General features: G+C 54.7%; 1 protein-coding gene across 3 annotated transcripts; it reads right to left on the bottom strand.

Annotated features, from left to right (window-relative positions):
• Positions 1-849: 849 nt before the first annotated feature.
• Positions 850-11,179, bottom strand: RHOD (ras homolog family member D). 3 transcript variants are annotated; one of them, XM_053561116.1, is made up of 5 exons: positions 10,960-11,179; positions 5,596-5,683; positions 4,711-4,820; positions 2,822-2,908; positions 850-1,442 (listed from the first exon to the last, which is right to left on the bottom strand). In XM_053561116.1, the coding sequence occupies exons 1-5, from the start codon at positions 11,089-11,091 to the stop codon at positions 1,275-1,277; spliced, it is 585 nt and encodes a 194-aa protein (XP_053417091.1). In that variant the 5' UTR covers positions 11,092-11,179; the 3' UTR covers positions 850-1,274. The 3 variants fall into 3 exon arrangements, with proteins under 3 accessions (XP_053417091.1, XP_053417089.1, XP_053417092.1); XM_053561114.1 differs by having other exon boundaries at positions 2,774-2,908; positions 10,960-11,175; XM_053561117.1 differs by lacking the exon at positions 2,822-2,908 and having other exon boundaries at positions 10,960-11,178.
• Positions 11,180-16,543: the final 5,364 nt, after the last annotated feature.

Raw genomic sequence — 16,543 nt, 5'->3', positions numbered from 1 at the left:
CTGCAGTTATGTGCACCAATCCCTTAAAACAAATCTCTTTCTCTCTACATTTAAATACCCACATAAATGTATTTTTTAATATATATAAATGAAACCGCACGTGTATATGATATGCCCTATGTTTCTGTTTCTCTAGAGAAGCCTAATACAATAGATAAATAACATAAACATAAAAATGTGGGCTCGGCGCCTAAGGCTAAGGCGCCAGCCACATACACCAGAGTTGGCGGGTTCGAATCCAGCCCAGGCCTGCCAAACAACAGCTGCAACCAAAAAATAGCCGGGCGTTGTGGTGGGTGCCTATAGTCCCAGCTACTTGGGAGGCTGAGGCAAGAGAATTGCTTAAGCCTAGGAGTTGGAGGTTGCTGTGAGCTGTGATGCCACAGCACTCTACCCAGGGCGACAGCTTGAGGCTCTGTCTCAAAAAAACATATAAATAAATAAATAAGTGAACCTTATTTTTTCAAAGATGAGGTCTTTCTATGTTGCCCTCCTAGCCTCAAGTGATTCCACCACCCATGAGTACCTGGGACTGCAGGCAAGTACCACCACGCCCAGCTGCCTCTTTTGTGATCTCCTATTGAGTGCTAGGCACCTGCTAAGCCTTTTGCATGTGCTGGTCCTTGTGACCCTCTCACTCATCCCAAACCTCCATAATATAATTTGAGACTGTTCCCATTTCACAGGTCAGGAAGCTGAGGCCCAGAAGAACTTGCCCAAGGTCCTGGAAACAATAAATCTGGGTTTGGATCCCAGAAGTTCCACCCCAGTACCTACAGGGCATGGGCTCTAACCCACCTTGCGACATACGTATAAAGTTGTTTTGAAATAAGAGGCATAACACAAATGACAAGTGATGTCACTGTAGTTGTTTCAGTTACCACTGGGAAGGGTAGGCAGGACAGGGAAGGGACAGGAGGGTCCTAAGAAGGCCATGTCCTGCAGGTGCAGCCCTGGGAATAGCCACAAGGTGGTGCCAGCCTACCCAGGCCACTCGGGGATGTTGGTCCAGGACTGGACTCTGGGAGTCTGTGAGTGATTCCAGGGGACTCCAGGACTAGCCCAGCACAGGGCTGGTGGGCCTGGGAAGCCCCAGCCTCAGTACAGGTTTCCCAGGCTCCAAGGCATGGCCTTGGCAATGCTCACCTATTGAGGTGCAGCTCAGCATCCACAGCCTGGGAACTGGGTCCAGCCCTGCCAACTCAGCGGAAGGTCAGTACCCAGCTCCTCCCAGAGGTGCTAGGTGGTCTTGGGCAGGGAGGAGCCCAGGCCAGTCAAGTCATCACGCAAAACCTATGGGTGATCCGTCGCCAGAAGTTGCGACTGTGGCTGCTGAGAGCTACCTCAGCTGCCACCTGGAAGACAGCGTGGACGTTGTCCTGCAGCCGAGCTGAACATTCAAGGTAGGTCACCGCACCCACGGACCTCGCCATCTCTTGGCCCTGTCATAGAGAGGTGGATAGGGCTACTGTAAGTGGGGATACTGGGTGGGCATCACGCCTGTCCTCCCTGCAGCCCTTTGCCTCCTGGGGGGTCTCCAGGACAAGAGTGGAAGATGGTTTCTTTTGTTGTTGTTGTTGTTGTTTTTTTTTCTCACTCTATGTCCTGGATAGAGTGCCGTGGAGTCATAGCTCACAGGAACCTCAAACTCCTGGGCTCAAGTGTTCCTCTTGTCTCAGCCTCCTAAGTGGCTGGGACTACAGGTGCTGGTCATCACGCCTAGTTAATTTTTCTATTTTTATTTAATTAATTCATTAGAGACAGAATCTCACTTTATCCCCAGTAGAGTACTGTGGCGTCATAGCTCACAGCAACATCAGATGCCTGGGCTCAAGTGGCGTCATAGCTCACAGCAACATCAGATGCCTGGGCTCAAGCTATTCTCTTGCTTCAGTCTCCCAAGTAGCTGGAACTACAGGCACCCATCACAACACCGGGCTATTTTTAGAGGTGGGATCTTGCTCTTGCTCAGGCTGCTTTCGAACCTGTTAGCTCAGGCAATCCACCTGCCTCCGCTTCTCAGAGTGCTGGGATTACAAGTGTGAGCCGCCGTGCCCGGCCAGTTTTTCCATTTTTAGGAGAGATGGGGTCTTGCTCTTGCTCAGGGTGGTCTCAAATTCCTGAGCTCAAGCACTCCACCTGACTCAGCTTCTCAGAGTGCTGGGATTACAGGTGTGAGCCGCTATGCCCGGCCAGTTTTTCCATTTTTAGTAGAGATGGGGTCTTGTTCTTGCTCAGGGTGGTCTCGAATTTCTGAGCTCAATCAATGCACCTGCCTCAGCCTCCCATAGTGCTGGGATTACAGGTGTGAGCCACCACACTGGGCCTGGAAGATGGGTTTGCACCTACAGCTTCTGCTCAACCGAGCGCTCTCATGCACTTCATCATGTTCCTGGCCTCTGTTCCAGGTTGGGGCTCTTTGCCTCTCAAGGCACCAGCTAATTAACTTCTGACTAACCCAGGCATATAGCAGAGAAGGGCCCAGAGGCTGACCAGTGGGGTAGAGTGTCCTCTCTGGGCCTCAGGCTTCCCATCTGGGATGCAGCTGGGAGTGCTGACCCTGACAGGTGGCATTTTCTCTCTACAGGCAGAACCTCCCAGAGTTTTAGATACTATTTCCAGGTGCTGGCAGCTGTTGACCCCTGATAGCTTCAGACAACCCCTGTGCTGTGCTGGATGCTTGGCATGAGCTGGATGCTTGGTGCCACTTGGAGGTGTCCAAAGGTGCCTCTCCCAGTCCTCCCCTGCCCCCTCCCCGGGCTGGGTTTCCTACCCTGTGGTAGGTCACGGGCTCCAACCCATTTTTCCGCAGCTTATTCACCATCAACTTGTCCTTGCGCAGGTCGGTCTTGCAGCCCACAACAATGACAGGCACCTTCTCGCAGAAGTGACTCACCTCTGGGTACCACTGCAGGGGGCAGGGGTGTGTGTGAGTTGTGGTGAGCTCCGTCCCTCTCGGGGCCCCCTCCTGCCCCAAAGCAGCACAGAAGCCTTTCTCACTTAGTGAGAAAGGACCTGGCGCCAGACTCTGATCTAAGAATTTACACTATGACCACCTTAATCCCCCAACTCCCTGGCATCAAGTTTCATAAAAAACCCATTGTACAGGTGCGGTAATGGAGGCACAGAGAGGCTATGTAACTTGGCCTTGTATGCACAATTGGAAATGGCAGGATTTCAGCCAGGTATGTGTGGGGACCCAGAGCCCTGCTGCTACCACCTGTAGAGTCCTGCCTCTCTGCAAGGTGAGGCCTCTCACTGCCACCTTCTAAACTCAGAAAAATATATCAGGAAACAAGTAATCCTTAAATCAGCTCACGGAATGGTGCAGCAGCTGTCTGCCTCCGCTGCTTGCCTGGTAGAAGGAGGGCTCATGTTGGCTGCTCTGGGGAATGTGAGGCCACAGGCCAGGTTTTTTTTAGCCTGGACTATAACTGGAGCACCGGGAGTCCCAAGAGTGGCACATGCCTGCTGAGATGGCCCGTTCAGGCTTCAAACTGTCTCACTCCTGGAGCAAATGGGACCTGTGTGGGATCCTGATGACGCCACATGAATCCAACAGTGAATTTATGGCTATGCTCCTACCTGAGCCGACAGGCCTGACGATGGGGATCACGCCCTCCTCTGCAGCCTGGGCTGCATTCACCCTGGGGCCCCACTCTCCTGACTCCCCCGCATCTCACTGAGGTCCTGCCAGCCTCCCTCCTCACCCTCTAACTGCCTGTTTGATGCCCCCTGGGATGCCCAACAGGTTCCCACTATCCCTCCTTCTCATCCTGGGAAAGAGCAACCACCCTTCCCATGGCTCCGGTCAAAACTCAAATCCTGATGCTCTGCCTGCTAGACTAACGAGAACCCAGCTTCTTGCCACCCCACAGATGCCACCCTGGTCCTGGGCACCAGTGTCTTTGCTGGTCACCAAGGCACAAAAGGCACCTGGCATTTAGATGTGCTCTGTTGTAGTTCTGAGTGAGTGCCTGGGGCAGAATGTCTTGGTTCAAGTCTCAATGTCACTGCTTTAACAGAAGTGCCTCTTTGGATAAATGATGCAGGTGGGAATAATAATAGTGTCTACTCCATAAGGCTGGTCAGAGAAGTAAATGAGTGAATATATTTGAGGGCCCAGACCAGGACCCAAACACACTGAGCTCTCAAGAAATGTTGGCATCCTTGTTGTCGTTGTTGTTGCTGCCATCACTGGCTATGCCCTGAGGAACCTGGAGGCCCTGGCAGCAGAGTGTGAGGGGCTGTGCCCAGGCTAGAGGTAGCTGAAGCAGAGGAATTCAAGTGACCAAGCACACCCTGATGTCCGTGAGCAGCCTCAGGAACCCCAGACATAACTGGGGAGGGTGTGTCCTGGGAGGCTGCTGAGGGCGGAGTCACACAGAGAGCTGTGGGCTCATGTGACCTAGCAGGCACAGGCTGGGGAGATGCAGGGCCCCTGGGTCACCCAGCATTCTCAGGCAGAGTCACAGTGGAAAGAGCTCCCAGCATTCTGAGTGCACAGTGCAAGGCAGGAAAGAGCACTGGACTGGGAGGCCGATGGGCAGAGCCTGCCATCAAATCCCTGTGTGACTCAGTGCAAGTCACTGCCCCTCTCTGGGCTTCAGTTTCCCCAAAGGCTCTGGACTTGATGTTAGCTAGAGCTTGCCAAGCTCTGGGTGGAGGGTGGGGGATGGGATGTTCTGCCTACTGCCCTCCTGTACCTACCCGGTCGAAGACGTTGTTAAAGCTGTGTGGGCTGGTGACATCGAAGCAAAGGAGCAAGACGCTGGCATCAGGGTAGAACAGGGGCCGCAGGCGGTCATAGTCATCTTGCCCTAGGCAGAATGGGGTAGTCACTCCCTCCAGCCCTGCCAGATACTGCCCCCATATCGGGGAGGCCATCGCATCAGACAGGGACTTCTGGAGTCTCAGAGTCTGATACAAATTTGGTCCTTAGGTGGCTACTCCAGGCGAATGTTCCCTTGGGGCAGTGCTCACCTGGTCTGCCTGTGGAATGTGCCAGAACACTTGCTGAGACACTGTTCTGGAAGGAGTGTGTGTGTGTGTGTGTGTGTGTGTAGTGGGGGTTTGAGGCAGAAGCCAGGGCTGGAGCCACAGGGAAGAACTGAGGCCCGTCCCTCAGAAGCCTGCTTGGCCTTGGGCTTAGGGGGAGAGCAGTGAGGGGCAGGTGGGAGCCGGGCAAAGATATCTTTGTCCACACCAAATTAGGGGCTGCAGGGACTCCCTGAGTTCAACTTTGAGTTAACCCTTGTGTGGGCAAGTTCAGGAGGCTGGAGGGCAGAGGCTGAGGTCAGACAGATTGCACAGAAGCTAAAACTAAGGTGGGATGCTTGGGAATCAAGCACACTCTGCCCCTTGAGAGCAAAGAGCTCCAGACACCCCTTTCTTGTCTCCAGGACACAGTGGGCTGCCTTGGGATGGGCTTTAGACTCAGGTCAGAAGCAAGCAGGGTTCAGGTTCCTGGTGGTCCCCAATCCTAGCCAACCCCTGTCCCTGGGAGACTGGCTGGCCTCCCTGACTCTGTCCCAGGCATCTGGGGCCCACAAAAGCCCCTCCTCCACCCCACACCTCCAAGCTCTGCACACCCACCTGCTGTGTCCCAGACTTGGAGGTTCACAGGTTTGCCCTTCACTTCTAGATTGACACAGTACCGCTCAAACACTGTGGGGGTGTAGCTCTGAGGAAGAAGAGGGAGGGGAGGTGTGAGGAAGCTTCTGAGGGGGCAGGACCCACAGCGCTGCCCTTCCCAGTGCAGTTTTTCTGGGAAGGCTTTTGGGGGCCTCCCTGAATGCAGGCCGAGAGCCTAGGCACTTCTGCAAGGACCTGACCCTTCCTGCCCTTTTTTCCTCACCTGTAAAATGGGAACATTAAAAGTCTCTCTGGCAGAATACTGCTGTAAGGATGCCGTGAAATACTCCCTGTGGAGCCCTTAGCACAGGGTCTGGCACAACAGAAGCATTCTATACTTGCCTGCTGCTGGGTGTGGGGGATTCTGATGTCTTTCTTGTTTATTTATTTGCCTATTTGTTTATTTATTTAGAGACAGCATCTCACTCTGTTGCCAAGTGACACCAGTGCCATGGTGTCATAGCTCACAGCAACCTCAAATTCCTGGGTTCAAGTGATCCTCCTGCCTCAGCCTCCTGAATAGCTGGGACCACAGGCACACACCTCTGGGGACTGCCATTTCTGAGCCTTCATTCATGCTGTCCCCTTGTCCTTCTGCAATGACACTAGTCTACATCTGTTTGCTTATCCCTGTGTTTGCTCATTCATTTGTTCACATATTCATTCAGCAAACATTAGCACTTTCTCTAGGCCCAGTTCTGGACACTAAGGAATAAACCACAAACAAGGCTCAGTCCTAGCCCTGGGGAGCTCCCAGATTTTGGGATCCCCTATTGCCTCTCAACACATTTCACAATCCAAACCAGACACCTGTCAAATGCCAGGATGCCTTTCCTGGTCCTCCCTTTACCCCACGTATTGGCCCTCCCTGGCCTTGGGATGGGTCACTCAGGCAGAGGCCTCTGCACCCCAGCCCTAGCCAGCCTGAGCTGCTTGCTCTCTAGAAAGGCCAGGTGAATGGAACAGGACAGGTTTGTACACAGACAAAAATGCAGGAATGAAGAGGGAACTTTTGCAAGACAGGGCTAAGCAAGAGGTGAGGTTTTCAAAACTCTACTACAATGTGCACTCTTTGCCCTGAGGGACATGCTGGATGCTCTTTGCCCAGCTCCCACCTGCCCCTCACTCCTCGCCCCCTGCTCTTGGGCCCCGGGGCCTTGACACTTGCTTGTTGAGGGTTGGTTGGTGGAGACACAGTCTGGGGGCCCGTCCTCCTTCCTCCTCACACTAGATGAGGCCCCCACGGGCTCGTGACTCAGGAGGACTTCGTGCTTGCCTGCCTGCCCTCTGGCCCTCTGAGTCAGGCCCTGGCCAGCTGGGAGTGGCAGCACCTTAGCAGTGGTTAGCACTGTCCTCCAGGATACCTGGGAAGCTGTGAGGTGGGGGTGGGAGGTAGCATAAAGTGGGGCCCAGAGTGGAAAGCTAGGGAAGATGGAGAAGGCCTGATGGCCTTGAGGTAGGACTGCCCTGAACTCCAGCCACCCTGTCATTCCCTCCACAAAGAGAAACCAATATAGGAATAGAGAAAGTCCTCTCCTGCCTGCCCAGGACCCCTTCCTCAGTCCCTTTGCTTGGTGGGGGACAGTGTGACCTGGTGACTAGGAGCACTAGCTTTGGGATTAGATGTACCTGGCTTAGGATCTAGCTCTGGCACTCATCAGCCTTGTGACCTGATGTGAGAGGGGGACAGTCCTCTCACTGGTTAAAGAAGAAGTGTCAGCTCACAATGTGGGTGGGAGGGAGGACGGACAGGCAGATGAGGTCCCAGCATAAATGCCCATCACTTAGAAAGCAGGTTGCTGGGAATGGTGTCCACACCAGCTCCTGTCTGTCCCTCCAGGTGCTGCCACCTTCCCCAGCCCTTCCCAGCTTCCAGCCTTTGCCCTGGGGCAGGGTCCAGCTTCATGGAGGGCACAGACATCTGAGCTTCCAGCCTGGCCACCCACAGGACCCTGCTACAGGACCCTTCCTGATCCTGGCTGCAGAGCGGCCTGCCACAAAGCTTTTGGGAGACACGGAGACACGTGCCAGTGCTCTGCAAATGCCTGTGGTGATGACACCATCACCCACCCCCTCTTAGGATCTCCCGCGCAGGCCCTTTACTGGCACCATCACTGATCATTGCACCCTTGCAAAGTTGTTACAATCCCCATTTTCCTGATGATACCTAGAGAGGGGAAGTGACTTGCCCAAGATGACATACTGGACAGCTAGGTGGTGATGGACTCATATCCTCTCCTGAGGTGACCAACTTCAGTTCCTGGTGCCAGGAATGAGCAGGAAAGGGGCTGGGTTTCCCCTCTGGCTTGTAAGTGCCACAGCCACTCCCTCCTCTGGTGACTCTGTCTCTACCTTTTGTAACCCTACCTTTGACCCCCAGGCAGGGTTACCCTCTGTCCATGGGAAACATAAGCACCTAATGTTATCTGTTAAGCTGTCCTCAGCTAGAAAGGCAGGGGCTGCCTCTGTACTGGGCCAGGACAGAGAATGACTCAACCTGCGGTCTGCCCTCCTTGGGCTCACAGACGGAAAATGGACCCTCACAGGATGAGGGTGTAGCTTGAGAGAAGGTGTCAGGGTATCCCCAAGTAAGACGCCCATGGGGGTCTAACTGCAACAAGAAGGACTCAGCTGGCTCTAATCAGCAGTGTCCTGGGTGCTCCCTGCCACCTCCCTTCCCCATCCTGGTGTGGGGGCTGCTGGGCTTTGCCCCTGCAGGAATGGTTATTGCCCCAAATGCCAACCAGCAGTGGGCAGGGGCTGGCGTCCAGCCCTGGGGTCCCTCTTTGCCCCAGGAGGTCTCTCCACCTTCCTCCCCCTGTCCTGAACCTACGGTAGAGCCATAGCTTAAGTCCTCCAAATCCTCAGCCTGCTCTCTGCCTGCAGCAAAGGGAAATGGGACCCTAAGCCTCCCAGCTGCTGGCTCCCTGGGCTTCAAGAGCTGCCTAGAGGAGAGTCTCAGGGGGGAGGCTGAGTCGAGCAGGCATAACTCTGGGGGCTGTGGAGAGGGCCCTGTTAGGAGGCAGGGAGACCCGGGCTCTCGATCCCACTGCCACCCCTAGGCCATGTGCCCCCTGGCAAGACTCTGAATCTCTGGCCTCAGTTTTCCCATTTGCAAAATAAAGCCTTCCCAGCTCTTGAACACATGGTTCTTCAAGAGAAGAGTAGCCCAGTCCCTGTAGTCCCAGCTACTTAGGAGGCTGAAGCAGGAGGATCTCTGGAGCCCAGGAGTTGAAGGTTGCAGTGAGCTACAATGACTCCACTGCACTCTGCCCAGGATGACGAAGCAAAATTCTATCTCAAAAAAAAAAAAAAAAGAGAGAGAGATCTCTCTCTTGTTTCAGGAAAGCTGGAGCCTCCAAATGGGGGAAGAACCTAGACAGGGCCAATCCATCCTCTTGGTGATACCCATGCCTTCCTCTCCCTTGGCCAGCCCCAGCATGTCCTTCAAAATATATATTTCAACAACTGCAAGAAGCTCATTTCTATATCATGTCCTCTCTGAAACTGGGATGGGTGTCACCACCAAGGATGTTACCATTAAGGATGTCTCAGCTAGTAGTAAGGCACTCCGCCTCCAAGTCTCAAGCTGTCAGGTACCCCCCACAGGGCCCCTAGTGGCCTGGCCTCTTGGTGAGGTTCTCCCCAGGGTGTCATAACTATTAAGTTCCCATTGGCAATACCTGGGGCCCAGAAACATGTCCCACTCAACTTAAAAAAGTATGTGACTTGGCTGGGCATGGAGGCTCACTTCTGTAATCCTAGCATTCTGGGAGGCCGAGGTGGGTGGATTGCCTGAGCTCACGGGTTCAAGACCAACCTGAGCAAGAGCAAGACCCTGTCTCTACTAAAAATAGAAAAACTGAAGCAAGAGGATCACTTGAGATCCTCCAACCTCCAAGAGTTGGAGGTTGCTGTGAGCTATCACACCACGGCACTCTACCCAGGGTGACAGCTTGAGACTCTGTCTCAAAAAAAAAAAGTGTGTAACTGGTCAAAGGAGCTGATGTCACCTCCCTAAACCAAAAACAAGAGTGGCTCGATGTCACAGAGGGAAGCACACAGGCCAGGCCCAGCACTGTTCCCAGAGTCCCCAGAGCCTACACAGGCCCTGGGGTTAGAGGATGCTGGGACAGGAAAGGCAGAAGATACCAGAAGCAAACCCATGGACTCCTAGGACAACTGGGCTGAGGGGTGACAGAGTAGGGTAGTCCAGCCCTCACCCCTGGCCAGTCAGTGGGCAAGTCAGGCAAGGACAAACAGCATGCCCAGAGCACCAAGGACATGTCGGTATCACACGTGAGCTGTGTCAGCCCTTCCTTTTGTTTTTTGAGACAGAATCTCATTTTGTCACCCTCGGTAGAGTGCCATGGCATCATAGTTCACAGCAACCTTAAATTCCTGGGCTCAAGCAATTCTCTTGCCTCAGTCTCCCAAGTACCTGGGACTACAGGTGCCCGCCTCAAAGGCCAGCAATTTTTAGAGATGAAGTCTCGCTCTGGCTCAGGCTGGTCTTGAACCTGTGAGCTCAGGCAATCCACCCGCCTCAACCACCCAAGTTCTGGGATTATAGGCGTGAGCCTCCATGCCAGACCACTGTCAGCCCTTCCTGAACTCCACCTCACCACCACCTAGTCCCTCTACCCCTCCAGGTTGCAGAGAGGAAACGGAGGCTCAGAGAAACTAAGCAAGTCGCTAAAGGGCTCAAGGTCCTTTAAGGGAGAGTGAAGGTGCCACTCAGCCATCTGCAGCCAGACCTGGGGACTCATACCCAGCAGGGCAGGGCCCATGGGCTATGTGGAGCTGCCAGAGCTGGGGAAGAGCGAAGCTATTTCCTAAGAATGACATATACCAACGTTCCCTGAGTCCTTCCTGTGGGTGAGCTGTGGGCCGAGCGTCAGAGGTCTATAAAGTGACCCTGTGCAGTGGCGATTATGCAGCTACCGCAGTTGCAGAGAGGTTACGGGACTTTGTCAAGGGTACAGCTATGAGTGGCAAAGCCATAATTTGAACTCAGGCAGTCTGTCTCCAAAGCTCTCAGTCCCTGTCCCCCAAGCTATGCCATCGTTGTGTCTCAGGACATACTAAGGACCCAGTTTGCCTAATGCCATCCCTGTGACACCTCTCCCAGCTAGATGCCATTCTTCCCACTTTACAGATGGCATCCCTGGGCCCTTCATGCCCAGTGGCAGAGGGAGAAGAACTCTACCCTTGACCCCAGGCCCTGCGGGGAGACCCCTGGACGCCCGGGCGGGCACAGACCCCGCACTCCCAGCCCCCGAGCGTCCCCGGGTGCCTGTCGAGTCTGGTAACCCCGGCACTCACCTCGGGGAAGGCCCCATCGGCGAAGACCATCAGCAGCGACGTCTTCCCGCAGCCGCCGTCGCCCACCAGGACCACCTTGGCGGACCGCGCGCCCGGCGGCGCCTCCTCGCCAGCCTCCTGGGCCGCCTTCATCCCGGGCCGAGCGAGGGGCCGGGCGGGCGGGCGGCTGCGGCGCGGGTCGGCGGCCCAGGGTAGGCGGGCGAGAGGAATGTGGAAGGGGCGGGGCGGCGGGAGGAAGTGCGGGCGCCCGGCCGAGCCAGGTGAGCGGCCGGGCCCGGACCCCGCGGCGCGGCCGGCGGGCTGGCCCGTCCCTGCAGCCCCGTCCGGGCGCCAGGGGAGAAACGCTTGCTGAGCACCCGCTGTGCGGGCCTGCAGCCGCGGGACAGTGACAGTGGCCCACGGCCCCTGGGAGGAAGGAGGTGGGAGGCACCGGGTTGGCTTTCCCACCCTGGTGGGGTCAGGGGCTGGGTCCTCGAGTTCCTTCGCTGAATGGATGAATAAATGCGTATTCCCCGGGGCTCTAGAGACAGCCACCAGGGTCTTCTGGCCAGGTATTTGGGGAGGGGGGTTGTTGACTGCCCTTATGGGTTGCTCGTTGGCAAGCCCTCCCCCCAGCACCAAGGAGCTTTGCCACAGGGGAGTGACCACCTGCCTCACCCTGCTGGGGCATGATTTAGGGAAAGCTACAGAAGCTTCCATTTGTAAAGTGCTTAGAACAGGGCCTGATGCATGGTTGGCACCATGTGTGAGTAGCTCCTATTATTTAACCATCATATGGCCCCCCTGGTGTCAAGGACCTGGGGACCCTGAACTGTTGAAGACAGAGTCCCTGCCTGGAGAAGCTCACAGTCTAGAACAGGAGACAGCCAGGACATCATGGTGACAGGCAGGGATAGGAGAAAAGGGGCTTTTCCCCAAGTTGGGGAGTCAGGAAACCCTTCCAAGGGAGGGGCCAGGGTTTTAAGGAAAAAGTGAGACGTTGTCAGATGGGAAGGGAAAAAGCTATTCCAAAAGAGGGAACAGCAAAGGTATGGAGACAAGACCCAGGATACTGCTGCTCCATCCCCGCAAGAGGGTGAGGCTCAGTTGGGGAGCTGGTGCTTGGGTAGGGTAGGGTTTCAGATGCTAGCAATAAACCCAACACTGAACTGGAAACTCATTGCCACCTGCCCACACCACCCTTCTTAGTGGCCAGGCTTTAACTCTTTTAAAAATGACCACAGGGTCTCCCCAAATCTTAGGATTGAACTTTTCCATTGAAGCTTGAAGGAGCAGGGGGCAGAATCCCTTGGGTCCTCAGTCCCCCCCACCATGTTGGTCATGATATCATCCTCCATGGAGTTCACAGCCAGACAAGTGAACAAGCACCTTAACGCCCTTTGAATCTCACGAATTCCCACTTCCAAAGAGGAAGCCAAGGCAGGAGAGGCCCACTCCCCTGGCTCCTGGTCCAAGCTCAGCCTGTGGGCGACAGGCAGAATGGAGCCTCCCCTGGATGGAGGGAGCCTCCCCAGGACAGTTTCACCTTTCAGGTGTCCCTTCCCTGAAACTGCCATTGGGCTGGGCAGTGACTTGGTACCCGCCTGGTGGTGAAGCTACTGAGCAGGGCTCCCTGCCCCAAGGAGTGGTAGGGATCATCCCTTGCTGATTAGCTGTCAGCCTCTTCATCTCCACTGATGCTGTCATCAGGCCTTGGGTAGCAAGGCTGGGAGGCAGGTGGGGCCAGTCTGTGGGTGGAAGGAACTGAGAGTCAAGCAGAGGCGTTTGGCCTTGGTTGCTATAGGGATAATCACTCTAATGACACACTTGATATCTGTCATGCTTTGCAGTTTCACTGAACATTTCCTAATAATAACAGCACCCATTAATGGATTGCAAACCCCGTGTAGGCACTGGCCCTTAGGGGGTAGGGACTACTAGTTCCATTTTAGAGATGAAGAACCTGACCCAGAGAGGCTGAGTCCTGCCTAATATCCATAGCTAGTAAGAGACAGAACTAGAATTTAGACCCAGATGAGACCCCCAAGCCAATCATACCTCATATTGATTATTCCAGAATAGATGATCTATTTCCCCCTGTGTTACAGATCTGGGAGCTGAGCCTCAGAGGGAGGCAGTGGTTTGTTGTAGGCCACCAAGATGCAGAGCCAGGATTCATCTCCTGATGTCAAGCTTCAGCCTCACCCCCACCCTATGCTTATGCGCCTGCAAGAGGGAGATTAGTCACTGGGCCATGGAATCTGCCCTTGTCGGCAGGGAATTTCCCTGAATCTCAGGCATTGCTGGGCCCTGGACCATACTGTTTTCCTGGAGTTTATTTTTGGAGTCGTGGCCCAGGTCACAGAGTCTGCCTGGCCAGGGTACTGCTCACTGTTTTACTGTTTACTGTGGCTTCTCTTGACTTCTGGCCTGTGGGTGATTCAGTCCCCTCAAGGCCCCACCAATCCTAAGCCCAAAGTCTTTTGGGAACCCTGCCCAGTGGGTTACTACCCTGCAGACCCAGAACAGCAACGGTGGCCAGTTTAGCCCTTGGTCTGACGTGTTGTCTCCTCCTTGGGATATATGTGGCCAGACAGGATCTTTCAGTGCCCAACTAAGCAATGGACACCTCAAGGACAGACACCAAGGCTGACCCATTGCTGTAGCCCTAGAGAGGAGTGCCTGTCCCAGACTGGCACCCAACTGTGGCCCAGGATGTTATGTACAGCTGGCTGCCTGGCTGAACAAACAAGGGCAGGAAGGGAAGGAAAAGGACAGAATGAGGGAGAGGGGAAGGAATGAAGGCAGGCAGACAGGCTGGCTCACAAGAATACACAAACCGAAGAAATGAACGAAAGGAATGAATGATTGGGTGGATGAGTAAAGGCAACACATGAACCAAGTATGGGGGCAGTCTTTGGACAGGTAACCAGTCTCCAGACTCCACCTGCCCCAGAGGACTCCCTAGGCCTGGGTCTCTCTGCCCCATTTTCTGGTACCCCACCCCCATCTGGAGGGACCAGGCCATTCTCTGCTGCCCTCCTGTGGCTGCTATGCTCCCTGCACTGTCATTACTCTGGGCTGCCTGCTGGGCTTGGGGTTCCTGGCTTGGGGATGTGGGGTATGTGTGCATGGCTGGATGAGGGGGAAGTGCATGCCAGGGGAAGAGCCTCAGAGGTCCAGTTCAGCCCCTTGCTTTTCCGTGGCTGGGTGCATGAGCCCAGTGTGTAGTTCCCAAAGCCTTTTTCTCTTCATGCCTCCCCTGCTCCCTTCCCCTCTGTCACCCTGAACGCTAGATCTCAAGGGCCCTTGTCCTCAGCCTGAACTTCTCCGCTCAAAGCCTTTACTGCATACCTTTGTGCCAGACACTTGGCATGTGTCATTTCATCCCACCCGCTGAAGTATGTACAATTCTTACTCTCCTCTGACAAATGAGGAAACTGAGGCCCAAAGAGGACAGAAAGTTTGTCCAAAGTCTCACAGCAAGTACATGGTAGGTCTGGAATTAGACGCTAGGAATCTGGGCTTCAGAGCCCATGCACACAGATGGCCCCCAAATGAGAGGAGCAGGGGCCTTTACAGGCCATCTTGTCATCTAACATTCCCATTCTTCAGATGGGGAAACTGAGGCTCTGAGAGAAGGAACTTGTCGCATAGAAAGTAAGCAGCTGACTCAGGTCTATACCAGGCAGAACCCAGAGGGCCTCTTCTCGCAATTTTCTTCTGTCCCAAGCCCTAGGGCCATCCATCTGGTGACCTCCTGCCCCATCTCCTCTCCATTATTGATCTTTACAGTGGCACAGGAAGATAGATAATGAGATGGGAGTGAATAGAGAGAGGGAGCACTGTGGCCTGATCTTCGCGCTTAGTTAGCCTTTTGGGACATCCCTTCCAGTGTCTGCAGAAGTGCAGTTTGGAGCTGCTGTCTACTGTGGGTGCTAGAGCACTATGTCCTGCTTCTGTCATATGCAACACTGCTCATCAGGTCAGAGACTGCCACACTCTTCCTCTTGGGTGGGCTCCCAAATAGAGGGCACTTGGGGCCCTGAAGGCAGGACCCTGGGCCCAGGCTGGAGAAGAGGAGATGAAGGTGCAGGAAGGGATGGGGGCCTGGAGAGTAGGAGTCAGAGAAGGGAGGGGGACAGTTTGGGAGGGTGACAAGGTGGATGGAAGACAGCTTCTCTCAGCTCCACCATCTTGACTGCTCTCTGGGAGAGCACCTTGGTTTGCGTCCTGCTGCTGAATGAACCTCAAGCCTAAAGGTAGCTCAGAGGCCTCCCACCTGCCCCGCCTGCCCCTCACTGACCAGGAGCAGGGCCTGCTGATGTCCCTCTCTGTCACCTCCGAAGCTCCTTTTCTTCACATCTGTTCCTCCCCAGGCCCCCTGGGTGGCTCCCCATTGCCAGCAGGACCCTCAGCTTGGGCATGGGAAACCTCCATTGTCCCACCCCCGTGGCCTCCTAGGCCTCAGCCTGCCAGGTCTCCCCAGACACATGCATTTGCTCAGGCTTTTTTTCTTTTTAAGAGACAGGGTGTTAGTCTGTCTCCAGACTAGAGAGTAGTGGCACAATCTTAGCTCACTGTAACTTTGAACTCAAGCAAACCTCTTGCCTCAATTTCCAGAGTAGTTAGGACTACAGGTACATACCACCACACGGGGCTAATTTTGAAATTTTTTTGTAGAGATGGGGGTCTCACTATGTTTCCCTGGCTGGTCTTGAACTCTTGGCCTCAACCAGTCCTCCTGGCTTGGCCTCCCAGGTGCTGGGATTATAGGTGTGAGCCACCACTCCTGGCCTGCTCAGACAGTCTGAGGCCTCTCTCCCTCCTCCCCATGTACAATTCTGCAAGGGAAGCTCTCATGCTTCCACCCCCTCCAAGAAGCCTTCCCTGGTCTCTGCCCTTTTCATGGCCTCCTGCAACAGACAAGGTCTTCAGAGTCAGCCCCTGTGGTGGGTAGTGCTAGGGACTCTCACCTAAGTCGTCCTTGTCCACACTTCATGGACAAGGGAAGGGCTCCAACTAGAACCGTGGGGTTTTTCTGCTGCCACTCAGCTCCACCTCTGAGCATGGGGAAGGGGGCAGTGTTGCCTAGCACTAGAGAGCATGGCTCTGGAGCCAGACAGCCCGAGCCTGGATCCCAGCTCTGTGACTTTCTGGCTGATTAATCTTGGGCTAGTTACCCAACCTCTGCAAGCTCCTCTCCATACCTGCAAAAAGGGAATGGCAACAGAACCTACTTATAAGCGTGGTAGGCTTGCAAGCGGGACAGCAGCACCCCCTGACTCGTGAGGCCCTTCTCCCCTCTAGTCTCTCTTTTGGCTCCCTTCTGCCACCCCAGCTCCCACCACCCCTTGCTTTGCTCTGGCAAGATTTATAAACTGGCCAAGTTGTTGCCCACTGCTGCCCTTTTGTGTATGCTGTTCTCTCTACCAGGAAGGCTTTCCTGCCATATCCATCTGATGTTCTCCCTCAGGCCCTGCAGACTCCCCTGAGTGTCACCACCAGGAAGCCTTCCTTGATATTTCCCCTCACCACACTCCCTGGCCAGCACTGGCTCGGGGCTCCCCTTCTGAGCTTCTCAAGAAGATTGATGGTCTCGGTT

This window comes from Nycticebus coucang, chromosome 14 (genome assembly GCF_027406575.1).
Source record: "Nycticebus coucang isolate mNycCou1 chromosome 14, mNycCou1.pri, whole genome shotgun sequence".
Taxonomy (NCBI): Eukaryota; Metazoa; Chordata; class Mammalia; order Primates; family Lorisidae; genus Nycticebus; species Nycticebus coucang.
Note: the sequence above shows the minus strand (reverse complement) of the source record. Positions and strands in the feature narration are given on the sequence as shown.